The sequence below is a fragment of the Corvus cornix genome, chromosome 8, assembly GCF_000738735.6.
Source record: "Corvus cornix cornix isolate S_Up_H32 chromosome 8, ASM73873v5, whole genome shotgun sequence".
Taxonomy (NCBI): domain Eukaryota; kingdom Metazoa; phylum Chordata; class Aves; order Passeriformes; family Corvidae; genus Corvus; species Corvus cornix.
Window position 1 is genome coordinate 7,067,175 of NC_046338.1, and position 22,965 is coordinate 7,090,139.

The following is a 22,965-nucleotide window of genomic DNA, read 5'->3' on the forward strand; positions in this document are numbered from 1 at the left end:
TAACAGAGGAAGAAGTCAGGAAGGCCTTCAGTTGGAAAGGGCTGCCTCCCAGAAGAGGAGTTTGCAGCACATGATTTACATCCTTAGATTTTGTCCAGATTTTGCTGGATTTCTGGCAGTTAATGACAGGGGACATCCAGCTTTAGGACTAAAATTTGAGCCCTCAGAAAGAGTAGCCAAATCTAGTATTTAGGGCAACGCCAATAAATACCTGGAGGTTATTTTTCAAAGTTGAATCTGAATCAGGTTTTGGGTCATTAGGCTTGATTTCGTCTGAGATCATGACTCAGGCCCACCCCTTTGAGTTCTATAGGCAAGCTTGGAAATTTGTGAATTTGTTTAGTATCCCCACCTGTGCAAATTGATGGCAATTGAAAATGATCCCCCCAGCGTGTCACCACAGCTAACGCAGCACCACAACTTGAGCATTTCCTTACAAGTCAGATCCCTCCATTTTTCCTTTGGCCATTCATTTTTTACAGCACCTGCAGTTTTTTGGTTTTCCTCCAAAGATCATCATTTTACTTTGAATTCTACTGACTGTGGTATGTCTAACCCGATCCTGTGGCGGCAAGGAACTGAGTAATTACTTTACAAGTGCCATATTAAAAGCAGTCCAAGGACTATTTATGCTGCTCATTAAAGTCATTGGGAATTTGGCTGGGCCAGAGCTCCCTGCTTTGGTCATACAATAGGGATAAAAAAGCATTCCAAAAATTGTTGTTTTGTAATTATTCATGCTGTGGTGCCACAAGAGGATTTGGTTAGCACCCTTCTATGTTTTAAACTTAGAGAACAAATGCCACAAAGCAGTACCACCACTACCCCCGGTGTTTGTCCTCCAAAGCCTTGATTTTCAAATGGAAATAAAAGTGGGACAGATAACAAAGTTTGATTTTAAGGTCAAAATTATTAGAGTTGAAGTTAAAATTGCATTCAAATTGGAAGTATAGTTAGGATGAAGTTTTCAAAGTGCATTTATACTCCTTTCTGCTTTCTGTAGTAGCAAAGAGTAAAATCCTGGGTCCTCTAAAGTCATCAGGTTTTTGGTATGGGATGAGGACTACAATTTTAATTTTTATTTTTTGTACACTGACAAATTTGATCCTGTTGCACAAAACAGAGCAAATGTCCTGAATCCAGACTGCACTGTAGCAAACAGACAGGAACAGGCAAGCCCATGCACACTCACTCTTGGAGTAACAAATCTGCTGGGTTGGGAATGCTGCCTTGTAACATAAGAGGAGAAGACACTCAAATCCACTGGCTCAAGCCTTTGACTGGCACTGGACTTCAAAATAGAGAGGAACTTTCCATTTCTGTGATTCCTTCTTACTTGGACAGAAAGAGTTTGTGTTTATCTTTAAGACTAGGCATTCTGAATTTATGTCAAACTGATGTAAAATATCAAGCTACATTTCTTTAAATACATCTTGCAAACAGACTGGAAATGAGTTGTTTGCACATTATTCTCTGTGGCTGTACTTGGAATGGGGGTGGTTCTCCTTTAAATAGCCATTCAGGAGCTCAGAGGTCCAGGCAGTTGTGTATCAATTAGCAGGATGCATTGCTGAGTGTGAGCTGCCTGGAAATGCAAAGGGACAAATTGGAGCATTAGGGTTTCCACCATCATTTTGCTTTCCTGCCTCTAACTACAAATCGGCTTCATTGTGACTCACAGCGTAAGAACTTGGTGCATTTCTGCAGATCCATGATAAGATATTTTTCTTTAGTAAGAAATGCAGTTAGACTCTGCATTCTGAATCTGTTCCTGCCAGGCCCTAGATGCATTAGTATTCCACTGGCAGCTGCCTGTAGGTAGGAATATTGTTTTTGTCCATAACCAGAGGGAACAATCAGACTAAGCCGTTCCCCAGCTATAAACCAGCCAAAGTAATTGGGTTTAATTTTAATTTTTGTAATAGCTTTAAATTAATAGGAGCAGCTGCTGCCACAGTGTGTGGGTGTCCTTTTCCAGAAGGCATAGAACAAAAAAGGGAAAGAGTAAACAATAGTGTGTCTAGGACACAAAGGTTAATTCAAGAACTGAGCAATGTCTTTTCGTTATCAAAAACTCAGTTGGTGATATCTAGCACTGTGTCTCTTTTCTTTCTTTTTCTTCCCGTTTTTTCTTTTCTTCTTTAATTCCCTGATAAGATCTAAATCTGATCAGGCTCCTATGTGTAAAGATGTGTTGTTGGTATCTAAACGCTAACTCTCTTTCTCTATATGACTCACAAATAGATTAGCAGTGACAAAGTGCTAGGAGAGATAAAAATAGATTAGCAGTGACAGGAGTACTATTATAATTATTTTTGGAAGATATGGTTTGAATTAAGAGTTTGGGCACTTTTTGCCCTGAGAGGGTGAATTTAAACCTAGGAACTGAGGGTGGTTTCTGCTGTTGTGTCAGACACCAGATAGTGAAATGTCAATACCAGATGTCCTAGACATCAAGATTAGCCATAATAGCCAAATGCAGCCATAAAGTGATGTGTCAAAGTGGATAATAAAACAGATGCTTAGCTTTTATAATGAAGGGGAAAGGGAATGAAATATCAAAAGTGCCTTTAATACATTAACAAAGTTGTCTTCAACTTGCTTAAAAGTAGAAAGTTATTGAACCAAGGAGAACTATGTGTCGTTTAAACATTAACTATCAGCAGATGAATTTCAATTAGCATTAGCCATTCTAAAATCCTGAATTTCCTCCTATTGGTCTCATTTTACATGAAATTTTTATGGCACAGAGTGAGGCTTGTCCTTTATTATTTCTCCCATGCTAATTTGGAAACAAATAAAGTTCAACAACTCAGCAACGTACTGTTTAAACTTGCATTAGGGTTTGAGAACTGGGAGCTGGAATACATTTACCCACTGCCATATCATCTGCTTGATTTGAGATCAAATGAGGGATGTCCTATAGCACTCCAGAGTAAGGGCAAATGATAGAAATATGTTAAGATACTGAAGAAAACCATTAGGTAAGAGTGCTGCATGCAGATGGCTGGTGGCATTTTTTCCCTACTGATACTTTTTAAAAAAAAAATGAAATGTTTGTTTTTCTGTCTTTTATACGTGTGCCTTAAATATAATTTCCAGATCTTAGTGATAAGAAAGTATCTTATTTAACAAAAAAATCGCCAAATCATAAATTTCATTAGGTTGGAAAAATCCTTTAATATCATTGAGTTCAACTGTTATCCTGGCACAGCCAATGCCGCCCCTAAACCATGTCCCCAAGTGCCACATCTGTACATCCTTTAAATACCTGCAGGAATGGTGACTCCACCACTTGCCTGTACAGCCTCTTCCAATGCTTGACAACCCTTTCATTCACAAAATATTTTGTAATATCCAAATTCAAGGTGTGGCCTCACCAATGCTGAGTACCAGGGGCAGTCACTGCCCTGGTCCTGCTGGCCACACAATTGCTGGTACAAGTGGCCTTCTTGGCCACCTGGACACACCCTGGCTCATGTGCAGTCATGAGCCATGAAGTAAATTATTGAGGCCCAGAATGTTCAGGAAGCAGGGCATTAAAAGGGGCAGATAAATTCTTATTCTGAGTGTAATTAACTGCATCACTAGTTCTTTATTTTACTTGCACAGGAAGATCTCAATTCCTTTCTGTTTCTCTTTGTAGATTCCGAGTCTTGCTGGTCAGACTCGTTAACTGCTGCTAATTGGCAAACATGTACCTGTGTATAATGAGAGAGTTTTGTCCTCTAATTCATGTTAGCAATGAGAGGCCAAAACTGATGTTCTGCAGCAGACCAGCTTCTCGGAATGATTACAGAGAGACACATTACTGGTGCTATGTCTGTAAATCTTGTTATGATTTTCCCTCACCATGATCCCAGTTTAGCTGAGATCTGCTTCAATCATTAGATGAGACCTGCTTATGAGGTTGTGTAATTGAATCAGGTAGATTCTGCAGGACTGTAGCATTTTGTTGCCAAACATGACTGGTAAGTTACTTACATCAAATTACAAGTGCATGGCATGATTGGAGACTATTCCTGTCTGAATGAAGCTGGAAGTTCCACCTAAGGAATGAATAAAGCATAAAAACAGAAATAGTGAACATTTTGCATACATAGAACAAATTTTCGCCCCACCTCTGGAATATTACTAATTTCTCTTGAAAAGTAACAGAATAATTGGAGTTGTGTGAGAGATTGCAGGCAGGTATTTGTTATTCCTCAAAGAAATACCACCTTGATAACAATGACATAAACATCTTTATTGTAATTATTTACCATCATGTATATTCATTTCTATCTTGTCAGAGAAACCAGAAATGTTGTGGAGGGCAGTAGTCCAGTTTGGAATGGGAACAAATACCCTTTTCTGCTTTGCTTTCTATTTTAAGACCTGGTTATTTTCCATACCTGAAGTTTTTTTGTATGATTTTTAGATTGTTTGTTTGTTTGTTTTTTAACCTCAAGAATTTATCTTCTGTTTCATTGATTGGCTAGATGTTGATATGTGTCCCCTGACTATTAAGGATATTTTTAAAAAAAAAAAAAAATATATATATATGTGAAGTTGTTCTATATTTCAGTAGCAGTCTTGTCAGTGTTCCCTTATGCTGACATTCCTTCATTAGTTGTGCCTCCTCTCTGTGCTGGTGAATTAAGCCTTTAACAGAGGGTGTAGCCCCACTCCAGGCAGAGGTTTGGCCTGAGCCTGTGTATGAGTGGTGTGAGGTTGCAGCAGCCTGATAGTGAAGTAGAGGATGTTTGGTCATCCTGTGCATCCTTTTCACTTTGTGGGTATGGGTTTCCCTGGTTGTATGATGCTCTCCCTGCTGTGGTGTCTCTGCCAGCTTGGGCACCTGGGCAGAGCTGCAGTCCCTGTGGTGACAGTGGCCCCAGAGCTGTCATGGCCCTGATCTCCACAAGTGCTCCCAAATGCAGGTTCTGGGATCTCCTCACCAGCTCACCTCACCTGAGCTGTTCCAGCTGTTCCACTTCATTTACTTTGGAGGAAATTTGGATCTCACACAGCTCTTTGGTTCAGATTTCTTACGTCCACGTACATATATGTCAATGAATATATACCCATACATGTTTTTGTTTTTCAGGCAAAGAATCCCCTCCAAAAACGTGTATTACTATCGCTGCCCAGACCACAGGAAGAACTATGTCATGTCCTTTGCTTTTTGCTTTGACCGAGAGGACGACACTTACCAGTTTGCCTACTGCTACCCCTACACCTACACTCGCCTTCAGCACTACCTAGACAACCTCCAGAGGAGGAACATGGACTACTTTTGCAGGGAATTGCTGGGGCTCAGTGTGGTAAGTACCAGGCATGCTTGCCAGCCAGCAGGCTTCATTATGGATGTCTATCCTTAAATGCTTCCAGAGTATAATTCATCGTCCTTGCTAAAGCACCCACAAACATGTACTTGTTTTCTTGCTATCAATGACACAGGAGGAAGTGTACCTGCATGTTGAAATATAGACAAATGCTAATTTAATTTCACATAAAATATTCCCTTTGTGATAGGCAAGGCAATGCCAGATTCCTATGTAGGATCAGTTTATCTCTAAAGACATTAAAAGATGAAACTGAAACAGCTTTACCGAAGAAATGTGATATTTAGAGTACTCTTTTCTTTCTTGAATTTGTCTTTCTTGAAGAGCTTTTCTGCTCAGAAAGAAATATGGGGGTTTTGACCCAGAAGATAACTTTTCTTGATAAAATAATGCAAAACACACAAAACCCACCTATTTTATTTTCTCTTAAAAATTCATGCTTTGGTGATTTGCAATTAGCAGGGATTTAGTGGTCTCTGTAAAGATCTTAATGGCCACATAAAATGAAGTGTCATTGTTCTTCTGGAGCAGGAAGAAGGGTTAATGGTGAGGCTGAACTTCTGCTCACTTTGCTGTAATCTTTCTCTGAATTGTTGCCTGACCAGGGGATTTGGCAAGAATGACTCAGCCACTCCCATGTCGACCCAGAAATAATCAGATTAAAAAATAATAGCTCAAATATATATTTTTTTTAACTTTTGCTTTCTCAGACTTTATAATGCACTTGTACTACACTCTTAATCTTTTCTCTGAGATTTGATTTGGTCTAAACTTATAGTGTGTGTTTCAGAATCAGAAAGCTGTGAAGGCTGCTGATCCCAGCAGCAGGGACTTTAAAAAGAAACCCAGCATATAACGTGAACATCAAAATGAAATCATATGTATACCCTGCACTGAAACAAATAAAAGGCTTCCATCGTTAAAGCAGGCCATTGAGTTTCCTGTGGTGGCATAAAACTTGGAGGAAAAAATTAACTTACAGAGAAGAGTAAAAGCAGAATTAACCAAAGAAGTCATTCTTTAACCCTTTTTGTAGGTTAAGTACAGTTCTTGTTCTAAAGATGACTATTGCATATCCATGAACTGGCATTAATTATTAATCATTCCAATTAGGGGGACAAACAATTATGAGGGAAAGGGGTATTAAAAAATAGAAAAGTAAAATCTGCAGAGGCTGGGAGGAAAGAGCACTATCATCTTAATGTGTGTAGGGTTTTAATTATTAATCTTAGAGGACAGAGCTGTCATTAGTTCTATAATGAAACTGAATTTGTTTCCTTTCACTCTGAAACTAGTGTATAAACAGTCACATTTGCATATTCATCAAACCTCTGATCTGACTGATTAAAACACAGAGATAGAAGGATTTATCTTTTATCTGCATTTTGACAGACAGAGCTATACTCGTAAATCTTGTTAACATTGTGTTACCAGTAGTTGCTAAATATTATTTTTCATATTTCAGCACACTAAACAAACAGATGCCACTCAAAATGTGGCAGGAAATGTGCTGTGTATAAGTCCTGCTTTTATATCTATATGTACACACACAGTATGTTTTGCAGAAATTGATATGGTAACATTTTGCAGCTCACCAAGCTGTATAAAAAAGCTTCTGAATCAGGCTCATGCTGTAATCTTTGTGAGCAACATTACAATCTCAGAGCATTTCTGGCTTTTCTCCACACACAACTGTCCTAGAACAGCTTGGTAATTTAATGTCTTTGCTGAGCTTGAATAGACAATTTCCATAAGTTCTCTGTGAGTTAAATATTTTAACATAGAGCTTTGTTGCTATCATACATCTTTAAATGGTGAAAAACAGGATCCTTCATTCTTCACTGCACAGTGCTTCATAAAAGCAGAAGCTGGCTGTACTTTGGAGAATTGCGTGCCATATAGGATGGATTTAGAGCTAAGAAAGCGAGCTCTGTCCCTGCCCTGGCCCCTTATGTAAGATAAGAGGAATCAGATTGGCATAAAGAGGCCCTTAGAAGCTCTATTCCTGGCGAAGGGATGATACCCCTGGTAGCACATGGTGAAAGGTAGTTTAAAGATGCCGTCTGAGGACAAACTCGAGTCCTCCTGCTGGGCACGGGGCTGAGGCAGGATGTGCTGCAGCCTTTCCCATGGAAGGTGAAGGCTGCAGCACATCTGTCCAGCTGCCATGTAGCTGCTGGTCCCCCCAGGTTCATTCCAGGGAAATTTTGCAGCCCCCTGCTGCAGTCTGTGATTGTGAGGATGGGGAAGTGTTTGAAACAATTTCAGTTCCCCTGGATTATAAAGTTTTTAACTGTGTCTCTTGGAGATGGCAGAATCTCACCACATCTTTGGAGTTGTTTTGGTTTTTTTTTTCTTTGCTGTGGAAAAGTAAAACTCAAGTCACAAGAAGCCATGCTTAGAGGATTACTCCTAAAGGCTTTCTGAGTGCACATTTTGCTGCATTATTGTTTTCAAAGCAATCTAATTTCTAATCTAATTTCATATCTTCGCTAAAGAAAGTACTTTGCCTCCGTTAACCCCTGAAATACTATCACTAATTCTATGGAGCTTGAAAGTGAAATATTGGGATGGGACATGTAATTGTCATTAGGATGCAGAATGACAAAATGGTTCAGAGCCAAATGGCAAAGTTTCCCATTCCCATTTAAATGGATAACTTAGCTGTACTATTTCTGACCTTTTAATGTTTATATTCTTTACTTCAGAGAGCTATCCCACATTCTAGATGTGCCAAATGTTCTTGAAAATAGTCTCTCTTGCAAGTGAGCTGAGATGGTCACCCAGGTACCATTTAAACTGTTATTTTCATTCTGCTGTTATTGGCCTTGGGTAACTTCAGATTTTCTTTGGTTTGCCCCAATAGATCAGACGTTCAAAATCTGTGAGCATTTTTTAAAATTGTGAAATAACTTTTTTTGCATATTATTGATATGTCTCTCTGCAAATACTATGCAATATTTCAAAGCATGACATAATTAAAAGGCACAGGCACAATTTACATTTACAGTACCTATTTTATGATACTTATTCAGTCTCACGTGCAATAACAGCTGTGTGTGTATCATTATAACCAATGTTTCAGAGTTGGCAAAATTTTTTAGTGTGTTGTCATCTGAAGTTGGTAGTTCAAATTGCATGTATGTGCTTGAAGTGTGTGGACACTTGACAAGACCTGTACCTCCACCAGTATTCCATGAGCACACTCAATAAATTCAATGAGTTTTGGACTGCCTGGCTCAACTCCTAAAGCCCACTTTACAAACTGACACTGGCTGGGCAATATTTGCGTTACTCATTCCAAAGAGAACCAGGATTAATTGGAGCCGGATACTTCCTTTCACTCCATTAGGCAATGGTGCTTCCAAATTACACTTGAGGAGAATTGTGACTGCACATACAAACCACGAGCCTCAAAGGGACTTGCACAGAACACAGAGACTGGAATACGGAATTCTGTTAAATTAAATATTAAACACACGTATTTTAAAACAAGAAGGCAATATGTCTAATGTAGGGCTCTGTAAATGAGATGATCTCTTAAGTCAGATATAGAACACTGAAAGACAAAGATTGGAGCACACGGCGCCTCCTCCTGACTCCACACCATTTTGGTGTGTGCTTTTAATTTACATGAGTTACTCCTGGTTCATGCTGGTACCAGAGAGAGCAGAATGATGCCCTAAGAGTGTGACCAGATGTCACAATGCCGGTTCATTGATCAAATATCCTTTATTTACCATCTAAATGACTTTGAACCCCAGTAAAAATACTTGATCAGTTCTACCGTTTTCTACTGGTCCGTTTTTAACTGCTCAGTTATGAATGTTTTAAAGCACGAAGCAAAGAAAATAGGCAGTTTTTCTAAGGTTAAATTTCCCATTTCTGCATTCAACTCTAGGTTATGTAATAACCGCTCTGTAAAAGAAAAGTATACTCTTGGTCTTTGAAAAAAAATAGAAGTTACAGGCTTCTGTGTGATGTAACGTACCTTTGAAATCCTGTTGGTGTCAGATACTGTGTTTTCCAACGGATTTGACTGTAACTAGGTTGAAATGTCATGTAAATGTAATTTGTGGCAATTTACTTGGTCTGAAAAAGGCCACAGAAATAGTGTTTAGAAAAAGTAAATCCCCTTTCTCATTTCTCAGCAGTGTAAAAGTGCTGCTATGTATATGTTCAGGACACATTCTCTTTAGTCAGTGGTGTTTTTTACTCCTATAGTACTGCTGTTCCCAAAACATTCATAATATGGATGTCATCCCAATACTGTATGTGAGATTTTAAATGTTCCTACAGCTATTTTCTTAGCTGGATTGGATATCAGCAGAAGCTGAGTTGGACCTAAAAATAACACCACCAGCAGTTCTTGCCAAAATAAAATATGATTTATAGCATATAATAGCACAGTGTGCTACCAGGGAAATTATATAAATAACATGAAAAATTACAGGGGACTATTCTATACCATCAGTTTAAAGGAAAATTTCTTTGTTACAATTTAAAGGGAGTTCTGAGAGAGAGCCTGGCCTGTGGGAATCACAGAGTAGGAAGGATAGGTGAAACTGTGTTACTGTTGAATGTTGCCGTCTGTCTGTAGGATATATATGAGTGTTTATGATAAAACCAAGAAATATTTTGGCTTAAGTTGGCAGCAATATAGTCTTTGAAAAAAAAAAAACCTCAATAAAATCATCATTTGCAGTTAATATCATGCAAGGTTACTAAATGTATAAGTTGGTTATTTCTTAATTTACAGAAAGAACACTGTTTGATAAAGTAAAATAATTTCTAGAAGGATTTGCATAAATTGCTCTTTATCTAACTATGAGTAAAAAATCCTAAATTGTGAAGAAGGATTCAAATCTTAAGTCCATTTTGCAGCTTACATTTTATAACTACCATTCTCCATTTAAAAAAAAAACTCTTGGAAAAAGCACTTCACCAAAAAAGAAGCTTTGAGCACAAAAAGTCCATTGAGGTAAGAAATCATCTGAAGAAAAAAAAATGTTATGATCCTTTTATTAAGAAAAAAAGTTCCTGAAAGGAATTACAGTAAATGAATTATGTGTGGCAAAGTTTGTCTATACAAACTGTTCTCATGCACAGGTCCCAAACTGCACCCTTTCATCTTGTAGCCACATAGGGAAACTTTCGGAAAGTCAGTGACCTTTCTGAAGTTTTCATTGGACTTTTTGTAGCTGTTCAGGTTGGCCTTTTGCTTCATGGTTCTTCGTAATTCCAAGTCAGACTCTTCATCTCACCTTTACTCCACACTTGTCCTTCATCTGGCTTGCCCTTTCCTTGCCTCAAATCTAACCTTCCCTTTTCTTTCCATTTAGTTTATACTCTCTTAAGCTAGCTAGAAGAAAGAAGCTGTGGTATTTGTTTTCTGCTCTTGTGCTACTTATCCTGCTTTGTTCTTTCCTATTCACTCCCCTTTTCTCTTTGAGTTGCGAAGGGCAAATCCAAAATAGCTGAGAGGTCTTTTAAATACCAGCACTGCACAAGGTAGTCATGTTCTCTTCTATGGACTCGATATCCCCATCTCAGTGCCATTTCACGTAACTTCATATCCTGGTCTAGGACTTGTCTTCCTTGTCCTTCTGTCTTTTGTGTTCCCTGTTTGCTCCGTCCCTTAATATGTACTCCTGCATTTCCAGAAAGGCTGGGATAACATGTGGCTTGTCCAGGCTTCAACCTGGAAAGGAAACACTAATGATCTAGGCAGATGTCCTGAAATGCCTGAACTAACATCCAGATGCAGGAAGGAATTTCAGGGTCTGACTCCTTTTCTGATGGCAATGGCAAATTTCAAGTAAAAGGCAGGTTTTACTCCTTCCCGTCCTCAGCACTTTCTCCTGCTTGGTTGAGTGCCAAAAAGCTCCACGTGGTAACTGTAATCCCAGTGGGAAACCTACTGGTTTTGTCCACACAGTGAGTTCAAGCTCATATCTAGGCACTTGCCTTTAGTGACTGCACCCTAAGCTTTCGGGGACATGGAGAATGTGTTTTTACTTTCCATGTTCAGTGCTGACTAGAATCCCTGTTATTTAGTTGGTGCTTGGGAAATAACATAGCACAACCAATTAATATCACCTCATCAAAAAAAGCAAGTCTGAGGTCCTGTGTGTACACCAATGTAAAGCTTTTTCGTCGTTTTAAAATTTATTTAGTTGCCCTGCAGGCCGTGAGTGTATTTTGAGGGTATGTAGGACTTAGAACCCTGAGAAAACCCTAGAATGCCTTCAGTCTTCTTGCACTTCCAGTTTCAGAAGTTTGTTTTCCCTGCTTTGTAGCACAGCATTAAGCAATAATTACCATGTTGATAGCGATGCTGAGTGTACTTGCACGGAGGGGAAATCGTGCTATGTGGAGCTATTAACTACATTTGCCCTGTAGCACTTCACTGCATTGACTCCGCTGGGATTTTGGCTATGTTTGAGTTGGTTTCTGTTTAGATCTCCTGAGTGGTGATTGTGTAATGCATCTGTGGGGCAGGAGCAGTATTTTAATCTTTATTCTTTGACTGTAGACCCAGAAGACAGTTAGCTTGGCTCACATTACCTGTAGGGCTGAAACCTTGGAATTGAAGGCTTATTTAACAAAGTCTGCTCAGTCCAAAGGATTTGGATTTATGCCTTTTAATTTAACCAAAGAAAGAACTATTTATTGATTTAACTTTATGCCGGCTCTAGAATGTAACTATAATATATTAAAATCTCTAAATACCTCAGGCAAAATCTTGTTCACGTAATTTATGGAAACGGAGTATTGTGGCTCCAATCCAGAAAAACACTTAAGTGTAGATTTAAACTTAAGCATGTTAATAGACATGTTGAAGTCACTGGCACGGTTCATGACATGAAGTTTAATGTATGTAAAGGTATCTTTAGGCTTCAAGGTCAAAACAATCAACTCTTAGGCCTGGCGCCCCAATGTTTTGTTGTGAACTTGCACTACCACTATACAACGCGACTACAGACAAATAATAATAATAAACCCCCCTTTTTGCACTTCTCTAGAAATATGCTGAATGTCTGTGTGTAAAGTGAATCCCACCTTTGCTCAGCAATCTTTTTTTTTTATAGCAGTGTATGAGTAAGGCGTGCATTTGAGGCCTTCTGCATAAGAGATTTGCACTAATCCTGGAGTTCTTTGTCCTTGCCATGCACATGTTCAGTAAGACTTTATCTCTTTTCTCCTTAAGCCTTGAAAGCTAAAAGCTGGCTCTAGGAAGACTTCTGCCTGTATGTCAGAAGGGATTTGGGGAGATATCATATAGAAATGAGAAAATAAAGACATAAGAACATATTTTGATGCAGATTATAAGATAGTAGAGACCAAGGTGGCCCCAGCTGGCTGAGTGCATCCTTACTGTTGACCCAAGTATTTGAAAATAGGTACCTGAAGAGAGGAAGTAAGGCTTATGAAAATATAATATATGTAAGAAAGCACAGCTGAGAGATATTATATGTAGCCTGTGATCTGTTCTTGATTTCAGGGTGATTTTAATGACCCTTACTTTTCTGCACTGTTAGCAAAGTATTTTTGAATCAAAGAATAGTGCAATGATGAAGCACATCAAACTTACATGTAAGGGAGGCTAGTGCTGTCCTTATTTTAAGACATCATGTTGCAGTCAAACATATTTAATTTTAGAAGATCATGATATTCTGGGAAAAGAAAAGAAAAAAAAGAGTATTTTTCATAGGAAAAGCCTGCTGCTGTTCAAGTGCTGCTATTATCCACAAATACTGAAAGCAATATTTATCTTTGTTTTGAAGACAAAATGACATACAAATAACATGAGGAGACAGGAGCTTTTTAATGTAAAGCGGTAGGTACTTAATTGAAAACTGTTTTTTTCACTTCTTAGGAAATATAAGATACAGCTTAAAGCCTTTTTAATACTCTTTAAAAGAGATCTTACATGGCAACCAGTCATATTGGTACATGAAAAGAACTGCAGTCTCTGATAAAGATCCTCTTTTTCATGTTTTCAAACAGCAGCTGAGCACCATACTGTGGCAGCAGAGAACAATCTGAGAAAATGAACACGGACTGAAAAGGCCCCAGTTACATGACATTTCCAGTGGAAAAAAAAAAAAAAGCCAGCCCGAGGCCCACAGTCAAATATTTTCGCTCAGAATTCCCTAGAATTGTAGACATACCTTTCTACAGAAAGTGTGTTTTTCTGAGCCACCTTATCTGATCTAAAAATGTGCAACATGGAGAAAGACAAAGGAGAGATACTATCCATTTCAGGAGTTTTCATGAGTGGGCATGAAAGAAAAACCTTTTTCAGAAATAATTTTCCTCCCATTTATTTTTAATTTCTCATTAATTGCATCCAGTTTTCCACTTAGTCTTAATTAGTTAAAATTTAAGACGACTATTACTTTCTCAAAATCTGAAAATGTCAGGATTTTATAATATATCCTTTTTTTCTCCATTTAGATTTTCTGCATTATAGTGGATTATAATAATGCATTAATATCCATCATTCTATTCTTAATCAGCCTCTTAATTCATTAGTGACAGCTGCTCATTGTTAAATGTTGTTTGTTTTTCCTTTTTTTTTTCCTTTTTAAAAATCTATGTTGCTTAGAGTTAAAATATTAACTAGTCTTTCCATATTTATGAACGCTGCACTGTTCTCGGCATGGAAAAAGGGAAAATCTCATGCCTCTCTTTAAAGAAAACCCTTTTTTTTTTTTTTTAACTTTTGCTCTGACAGCCTCTAAAATATTGCATAAATATCAGTGAGTTAAGGTTCATAACATTCTTCTGGCTGCAGCGTCATTTTATAGGAAAGGGGACTATTGCAGAAACCTGGATTGCTTGGAAGCAGCCTGTGGGAAAGCCTTTGGTGTTCATTTTCAGAGGTCAGCCATGGCAACCAGTTAATTTAGATGGAGTTCAGCGCGGAATCGAGTCTTCCAATCCTTGTCAGGACCCTGGACAGCGCAAGCCGACCAGGCTTTCCAAGGCACTCGGAGCACGTTTTCACATCCACTTCTAAAAAGCTGAAAACACAAACTTCTCTTTTCAGAGCTCCTGATACACAAAAATGAACCCCAATTTCTGACGTTTACACCCCAAAAATAAGTTTAATGTTTTGGAAACCAGGCCCTATTTGCAGCTGCTGAGCTTCTCAAATTATGGCTGTGGTTTTCAGGAAAGAAAGTACTAGAAATGGAGTCTGCTATTTTGCACAGCTTATATGATTCAAGACCTCAAGTATGTTTTTCTTATTTGCCTTCTGAGAATGAAAAATAGCCAGCAATGTGTTATGTCTGATGGAAAATTTATAGGAATGTCAGAGATGACTGATTAAGGGCACTTTATAGATTAACAGATGACGACTAAAACAGAGGTTGATGGTACTGTGGTGAAAAAAGAGGAGATATTTGGCAATACAGTGAGATCCATCAAGACTTGTCTGAGACCTAGACATAGATATTAATCCAAACAATGAATATTTCAAAATCTGAAAGGTATTGTGTAGAACAAGAACAGTGTTGCTGCACACAACAGGGTGCTCAGCAGCATTGCATCTTCTTTGCTTCCCGTGAGTGGATATAATATAATCTCCTTCTTGCCTTAGTCTGTCTTCCTCTCGAAAGCTTAAGGAAATGGTCCAGATCCTTGGCATGGGCTGGGTAATCAAGTTGTCACCATAAAGTACTTTGCTATCTTCTGTGTGGGGACCATTTATCTTTTAATGGGAATTAATGATATAGAGGTTCCTAGAGAGCTTATAAAAGGTTTTGGGGTGGTTTTTTTTTCCTTTTTTGCTTTTACCTTTAAATTGTAGTGGCCTCTTTATGGAGAGTCCAATTTATATCCTCTCTCTCAAGAGAACAAACTGCTCAGAATGTGAACTCAGGAAAACAGAATATGTGTTCCAAAGGTGTACTTTTCTGCTGTTGTAATCATCCTTACAAGATACTGTGGCAGCACCAGATTTGCCTTCAGCTCCAGCTGATTTTGAAATCCTTCAAAGCTTTAGGAATAAAACTGCACATATCCTCTAGATTTCTTTTATAGAAATAGATATGGTTTTGTAACAGCAAATAACACTGCAGAGCTGAACAAAATTGTCCTCCTCTAAGTGAGACTTGGATGTACTCAGACCAAATAAGATTGTAGACTCATACTACACAGACTCTTAGGAAAACAGAGAAAAAGGTATTGTATTCCCCATGGTCAAACAGAATTCTTGTCCATCTTGGCTGAAACTCCCATTAGCCATGGCAACCAAGGAGGGAAATACACAGCACCAGATAACATTTAATTTAATGCTGACAAAGAGGTGGGATGCATTGATCTGTTTGGAAGAAAACTTCATTCTTTTTCATTCCTATAATTCAGATTTTCTCATTACTGGACACAGATGGCAAAATATAATTTTATTAACTATGACCATTTGTTTTGCGGTTCATCAATTAAATTGCAGAGATTATGGAGACTGGTTCATGCCAGCCATTAACAGAAACAAGTTAGTAGCTAGAGCTATACTGCAAATGGCTATAGATGTTGCATACAGTGCTTCAAGATCATTTGTTGCTATGACAATAATGAAGCAGAATGTCTGTGGTCTCTGAAATCTCAGATTTTTCATCTTCCCAGAGAAATACAGACAAATACAAACTCTTCTTTTAGAAATCTGGACTTCCTTTAGAACTACAGTGAATTTATGTATGTTAAAATACAATGAATTTATGTATGCCGCTCTCTCTCTGCTTATTAGAAAGGTAAATCAGAAAAAAAAGGGAAAATCAATGTATTGCAAAACTCCTGGACAGCAACCACTTCCCCTTCTAGATACATACAAAGTCAGTATGAACCATCAGGTAGTACCAAGAGAAGTAAACTGATGGTTCCTGTAGCAGCCATCTCCAGAATCTCCTGTACCAACCAAGCAAACTTTTGGTAGAAGTGAATGAGAACTGCATGTCAAAACCTTTCCTGTTGTCATCTGTCTTTCCTTATCTGATAAGAGCTGCACCTGTGTTCATTTTTTTACCAAATTGGATTCTAGAAATTATTTCCATCCCAGTTTCATGTATTTACATTTAATGGCACAAATTTCCTGACATGTTCAATCTGAAAACTTGCTCAAAAATTCTCTCCTGCAACTGGTGACCATGGAGTAATTGCTCCCAAATCCCTTTTTTAAAATAACTTAGGGTAGTGACCCTTTTTTATGTCTATGTAATTTTTGAAATGCAGATGAGCTCTCTTTTCTTTCATACAGTCACAAATATTAACTTTACATGAAATAATGCTGACTCCAACAAGAGTTTTAGAAAGACCTTGGACTGATGACGATTAACATCCCTAAAATATGAATTCACAAAAGACACCTTCTTTGATTAGCTTCAGAAGTTGCTCCATGTACTAGAAAGTAGAATAGCCTGTACTCTGGCAGCAGCACACACTATATAATTTATTGGAAAACATCAACAGGAGATGTGTCTTTAACACAACAGGGAGCCCATGTGCACAGGCAGTTCAGAACTTTGGGCTTTTCTGGGAATTGTATTGCACAGAAATTTACTGGAAATCACAAAGGGGTTTGAACGTATTCTCTCTTTGATTCAAAAATACCCCATAATGATGATAAGGCAAGGATCACAGCCGACTGCATAGCAATAATGTGTCGTGACAGTAAACCTCTGGAGCTGATCACACATCATCAGATCTCCCGGGCTGCACTTAGCACAGGTGGCAGATGTATTTCAGCAATGATCGTGGATAGAATTCCTTACAGCAGCTTCATACCACATCACGTGTGCTGGGAATACCCATCTGCACCCCTGTTTGCAGCCAATGCAAGCACAAAATTTTAGGTTTTGTTCCAGGGACACTCCAAGTTTAATATCTCTGGGAGACACCTTCACCCTGTCAGAGTTGTGTAAACTGACTGTATGTTGTTTACTCAAATGATCCCAAATTCTAAAAGCCTGGAACAACTCTCCTGTTAATAGCAAGCATTTAGCCAAGATTGCTTCTTTTCAGAAGTCCATTACATCTCAAAGCATTACATGTGGATATATCCTGAGTTCAAAAGGTCATATTCATTACAAGTCAAAATATCATAACTAACAATAAACTGGAATCTATTTGAATGGCATTAATTTCTATAAGGAAAAATATGTGATGATTTTCCCTTTCCTGTCTTCTAATCAATACCATTTGAATATTTAATTTTTTAATGTTGTTAATTTTGGGAAACCTCTCCTTTGCATTTTTTTTTCTTTTTTCTTCCTTTTTCATTTTTAATCGACAGAGCATCTGAAAGTGCCACAGTCAAGCTAAGTATTTCATAATGCTGGATTCAGTTTCTGTAGCTTTGGTTAAAGGCCTTTTTTTCACTATTATCCCTGTCCAAGTTGCCTTCCTTTGGTGTACCATGGCAGTGACAGAGGCAGCAGGACAAGATCTGATCCCTGAGTTATCCTGTGCTGTGCCTCATTACAACAAAGGTTCTCCTAGATTACATCTAGATGGTTAGTTTGTTTCAGAATTAACAAAATTATTATCTCTGTCTTTTCCTAAGCTTCCTGCTAGTTTTGAGGATATAATTTATAAGATTGCAGGAAATCTTCAGAGATCTACTTTCACACAGCTAAATTCTTCAGGAATCATCTTGATTTATTGGCTGTTTAGATGGTTTTAACACAGGTCTCCACTCTCAACAAAATCAAAGAAGCCACAAAAGAAATGCAGACATGAAGGTATTCAGTAGTTCCTTGTAGATACATTCTGACTCTGTTGGGTAAATCAGTGAGGGGCCTATTGGACTATTTAGCATCCTTTATGTGGTGAGGATTGTCTTGTGGTTTGGATTTCTTTGCATAGTTCTGACACAGTTTCTTCTTCAGCAAAGCAAGGATTAATTTGCTTAATTTACTGTTTGGGAGTTTCTCACAGTGGTGTGCACAGAGGTAACCGTTCATAAGAAATATTAATGTTTTGCACAAAGAAACGTCTTTTTCCTGTAAAATCATCTTGCACCTTCTTGCACCTTGTGCTTATATAATTAAGATGCCAGAGAAGACAGGAGCTCCAGAGCCATGGCCAGCAGTGAAAGCAGGGAAAAACGAGACAAGTCTTTGAGAAAAACAGATGAGATCATGCGGTTACCAGGAGATCCATGTAGATGTTTTCACTGGCTGTTTGTCTTTTGGTGTCCTGGCAGAGCCCACGGTGACACACAGCCTTTGTACTTGCTTCACATTCAGAAGACACTTATGACAAATAGGGTCATGCAATGGTGGTGCCTTACCAGATTTGGGAATATGTATTGCTGCCATTACTTCAGAGGTCAGTTTTTGCTTTTTTTAAATTAGGGTGCAGTCATCTTCAATCCCACTGTAAATTTTGGGAAAATGTTTGCGATGAAATTTGGGAAATGTCTGTGAAAAATATGCAGAACCCTTTGCTGTTTCTTTTTCTCATATATTGGTAGTGTTTGAGCTAAGGTTGTTTCTTTTCTTTATGTATTACAAATTAATGTGAAATACAAGAGCTTTAGAGCAACTGTGCAAATCAAAGAAATTGGATGTGTCCATGTTTGTGTTAAACAGGATAGAAATGCACAATCCTTTCCTTGATACTGAGAATAGATACTAATGTGGGTCATGGCAATAGTTTCAAAGGCAATTTTTAATATTTTAGTGTCTATAATCCTCTGCAAGTGAGCCAAGAAATGCACTCAGGAGTGTCTTCATTCTGCTTGAAGTCGTCCTCAAGTTCCTACTACACTCAGTGAGCTTTCACAAGAAAGGTGGTGCTTGAGAAATTGTAAAATTTATATATAGTGTTGCATTTTCAGACTGGATATCCAGCCCCTAATAATCTGCAGTTTATTAATTTAAGACATCTATTTTAATAAGTCCCCGAATAGGAACATTTCCCTCATCTGTTTTGGAGACCTTTGAGCATTTATTGGAAGAAATGAGATGGTGAAGAGCAGCTGTTGGAATTCAGGGATGCTAGAAAGGGGGTATATCTTATAGTCACATAATCCAAATATCTAAAAAGGACTTGCTTAAATCTATCTGCCATTGTTAAAATTATGTGTTCCTTGTAAGTGCCTACTTGTTCTGGAAAGAGAAGTGTGTGCATTTGGTTTTGTCCATCAGAGAGCTCAGAGACAGAATAATGTTCAATCATGATGTTAATCCCAGCACAACAGTTTCTACTGAAGTGACTCTATAGAGGATTTATTCTCCCATCTATGCAGGTGAATAAAGAATTCTTTTAATGGGTGGTGCATATACTGTTGTAGAAGAATAAACCTCTTTGTATTAAAATTACATGCCTGGGATTTTAACATAAAAACTGAAAAATCCCACTGTGTAAAACTGACTTAAACTCAATTTCCCTCTCCTCCTTTTACAATGTCAAGATGCCTGAGTGCTCAAGTGACTGAATAAGTACTAAATATTTAATGCATGGAGGCTACATTAACTGAGTCTTTGATCTGAAACTTCTTAAAAACATCTTAAAAGCCCTTCAAAAACTGGTTAGTATTTCATTACAGTCACTTAAAATAGATTTATTTTATCAAAACATCCTGTCAGAAACCCCAAAGCTGTGATTAATAACCTCCAGCATTTTGACTAAAGCATCTCCTAATACTGGTTTCATAGTGTATCAACAGATTGCCTGTTGTGGGTAAGAAATCACCGGCCCAATTGCCTCTGACAGGCACGTGCAGGTGTTCAGAGTGTGTCTGCTGAGAGTTTGAGCAGGTATGTACAATGGAATCCACACTGGGATTCTGCATGCTTGCTGCTACTCAAACAGAATGACTCTCGTGTAATTCTGAGATTAAATTAATTTTTTTTTTTGGTGGTGGAATAAATTTATTAGGGTAGTTTTGTACAGATGTTTTAGTATTGTAACATTTACAAGCATTTGGGCAACATGAGAAATGGGATAGATCAATAATTTATATCATCCTGGGAAACTCCTGCACGTTTTTAATCTGTGCAGCAGAATTTGAGAGCATCTCTGGCTGTGTCAAGGCTCTGCCCTTTACACTGTTTTTATTGTTCAAGGGTAACAGACTGCAGTGTGAGCCTGTGTGAGTATCTGCTGGATGTGTAGAAGATGGAAGCATACACAGAGGCAGGTTTCTATATAATTCATTTCTACTGCATCCAGCAGACCTTCTGTGCAAGAGCTTGTCCCACCCAAATCTATGCTCACCCTTTGTTGTAGATTTCCTTCTCATTGGCTTTGTGCACCTCCAGGTCCCACTCTGAAATTCCCATTGTTGTTTTTCCGTAACACGAGATGTTGTGTCCTAACACAATATGAACACAAAACTTGGGATCTTAAATCATTAATCACAGACCACCTGGTCACTCTGGTGCTGAATTTTGAAATGTGCTTCTGGTTCATGAGGTTTTAGCTCGTGCCCATCATTTCTACTTCCTAACTTACATGTGTTTAACCAGTGGAAAGAAACTGAAACAATCAGTTTGGTAATTGTTCTGTTGCCTTCTCCTCAGTAATCAGTAGATTAAAGCAAACTGTTAAGTGTATTCCAGGATAATAAAGGAAATTAAACACTAGGTTTTGAGTTCACTGTATGTGCACATGGAGTCATTTGCCAATATTTTCTCAAAACAAGAGTTAAGGATTTCTTCTCGAGTCTCCCACAATATTAGCAAAAGGCACATGGCTGAACCCTCATGAACCACTTTGAAAACACATTCCTTGTTTCTTCAGGGAAATGCGCCTTTGTCAGTGTATACCTTGTGTAGAAGATGTTTTGCATATAAAAACCACGTGGAGATTGAATCCTGTTATATAAAGCAAAGCTGGCTTTCTGTGGAGTTCTTTGTAGTACCAACATTAAAAGGGTTGTTATAAATAAGAGTGGAATATAATTATAAATGCCCTTCTGAGGAAAAAAAATCCTTGATTACCTTTGAATTCTTTTGCCCTTTAAAAAGGTTATATTTAACTGGTTCAGTTTCTTACTTGATGTTTCAGTTTCCCAAGGGAAATCAACCTCCAGTACGAACTGTTTCAATTGGGTTACATGACTTTACTTTGTGTCTTGCATTTGTTAACAGACAGGTTATATAACACTGCAGGCTAAATATACATTGCTGTTTTCAGCTACCTCTGGTACTCCCATGTTCAGGGGATGACCAGGAAAGTGGGAAACGGCTTTCAAAAGTTCTGCTGGAATTAACCCCTCCTGCTAATAGCGTAAACTGCTTGGAAGTAGAGACTTCAGGAGCAGTGTGAGACTATAAATCTTGGACTATAAAAATATAGTAAATATTTTGATGTGCTACTTATCATCCTTGAGTTTTGGGGTTTTTTTTAATGACTAAAAAGAAGTGGGTAAAATTCTGCCCTTATTCCCCATTGCATATAATCTGTGAAAGCACTATTGACTGGAACAGAATTTCCTTGAGTTACTGATGTTGTAACTGAGAAAGTAATTGGAGTGTGTGTGTGCTGCTTCACTGAAATCCAGGAGGCTCAATTCTAGGGGGATCTTCTCCATTTCTAGGTAGTTTGTTGAACAGCTTCAGATTCATTATTCTTGTATTTCCATCAAGCTATGCTTCCCTGGTAGAGGAGGAGATGAAAGGACCTTTTAGAAAAATATCAATAACAAAAAAGAAAGGAAAGAAAAAGGGGTTTCGTCCGGGCTTTTTTTCTTCAGTCACTGATCAATAGCAGCACGAGAGAGCTGTATTTACAGAAGAAAGGCAAGCAAGCAAGAATCTTAACTAACTAGCAGGAAGTTGATTGTAGCATGCTGGTGTTCAGGCAACTGATAAGAGAGGAGGAAATATTTATGCTGAGAATCAGCAAAAACAGGAACATGTTTTACCACATGCCTGTTTCATTTCACAAGTCCAACATGCTGCACATAAGCTCTGGAGATAAATTTAGAGTAGTTTTGTTAATTGCATGGCATTAAATTTGGAATGAGATGAACAATGAACTCTGGCAAATGATATTTTGATTCACTGTACAACAGTGTTTGTATTTGAGATTTGAGATTTGTGGCAGAAGTAAGGATAGATTTCTGTATAGATTGGCAGCAAACCCTGTGTCCCTTGTGGTGTAGGATGGGACACTGGAAGTATCCCCCTGTCCTTGTCCTGGAAGCCACTTCCTTGCAATAGGAATGTTGTATATGGTGTCATCATTTTTACCTATAGAAATTCAGAGAGCTCAGTTAAAGCTCGCTGTGTTTCATTGTTGTACTGCCTATATATGACTGAAAAAGGAGCTGGGCTGAGACAATGCTTGCATTTTAGAGCTGGAAAAAAGTTTATGGTGTTTTTTTCTGTGTTGAATTGATTTTCTTTTCCTTTTTGTTGGTATTTATTAAAAATGCATATTCCACCCGGAATGATTCCTAGAGTTTTTTGGAGCACTGCTGAGTAAGCTAAACTAAATATATATTTCTTTAGAGGCGTCAGTGCTCTTGGCAGACACCATTATTTTTGCAGTCACTCACTGATTGGATTTTTTAAATAAAGATTTTGTGTTCCTTTTAGTATTAGGCTAAAAAATATTAAAACAATTACTTTAAATTTCAGTATGTAATAAAAGAACATAATTTTTAAAAAAAATCTTTACA

General features: G+C 38.0%; 1 protein-coding gene across 5 annotated transcripts in view; it reads left to right on the forward strand.

Annotated features, from left to right (window-relative positions):
• Nucleotides 1–22,965, forward strand: part of BEND5 (BEN domain containing 5) — an 885,667-nt gene that overhangs the window by 348,437 nt on the left and 514,265 nt on the right. For all 5 annotated transcript variants that reach the window (XM_039556517.1, XM_039556513.1, XM_039556516.1 and 2 more), the window contains exon 5: nucleotides 5,090–5,306. In XM_039556517.1, the coding sequence (XP_039412451.1) occupies nucleotides 5,090–5,306 (217 nt within the window). The remainder of the gene's footprint in view (nucleotides 1–5,089; nucleotides 5,307–22,965) is intronic.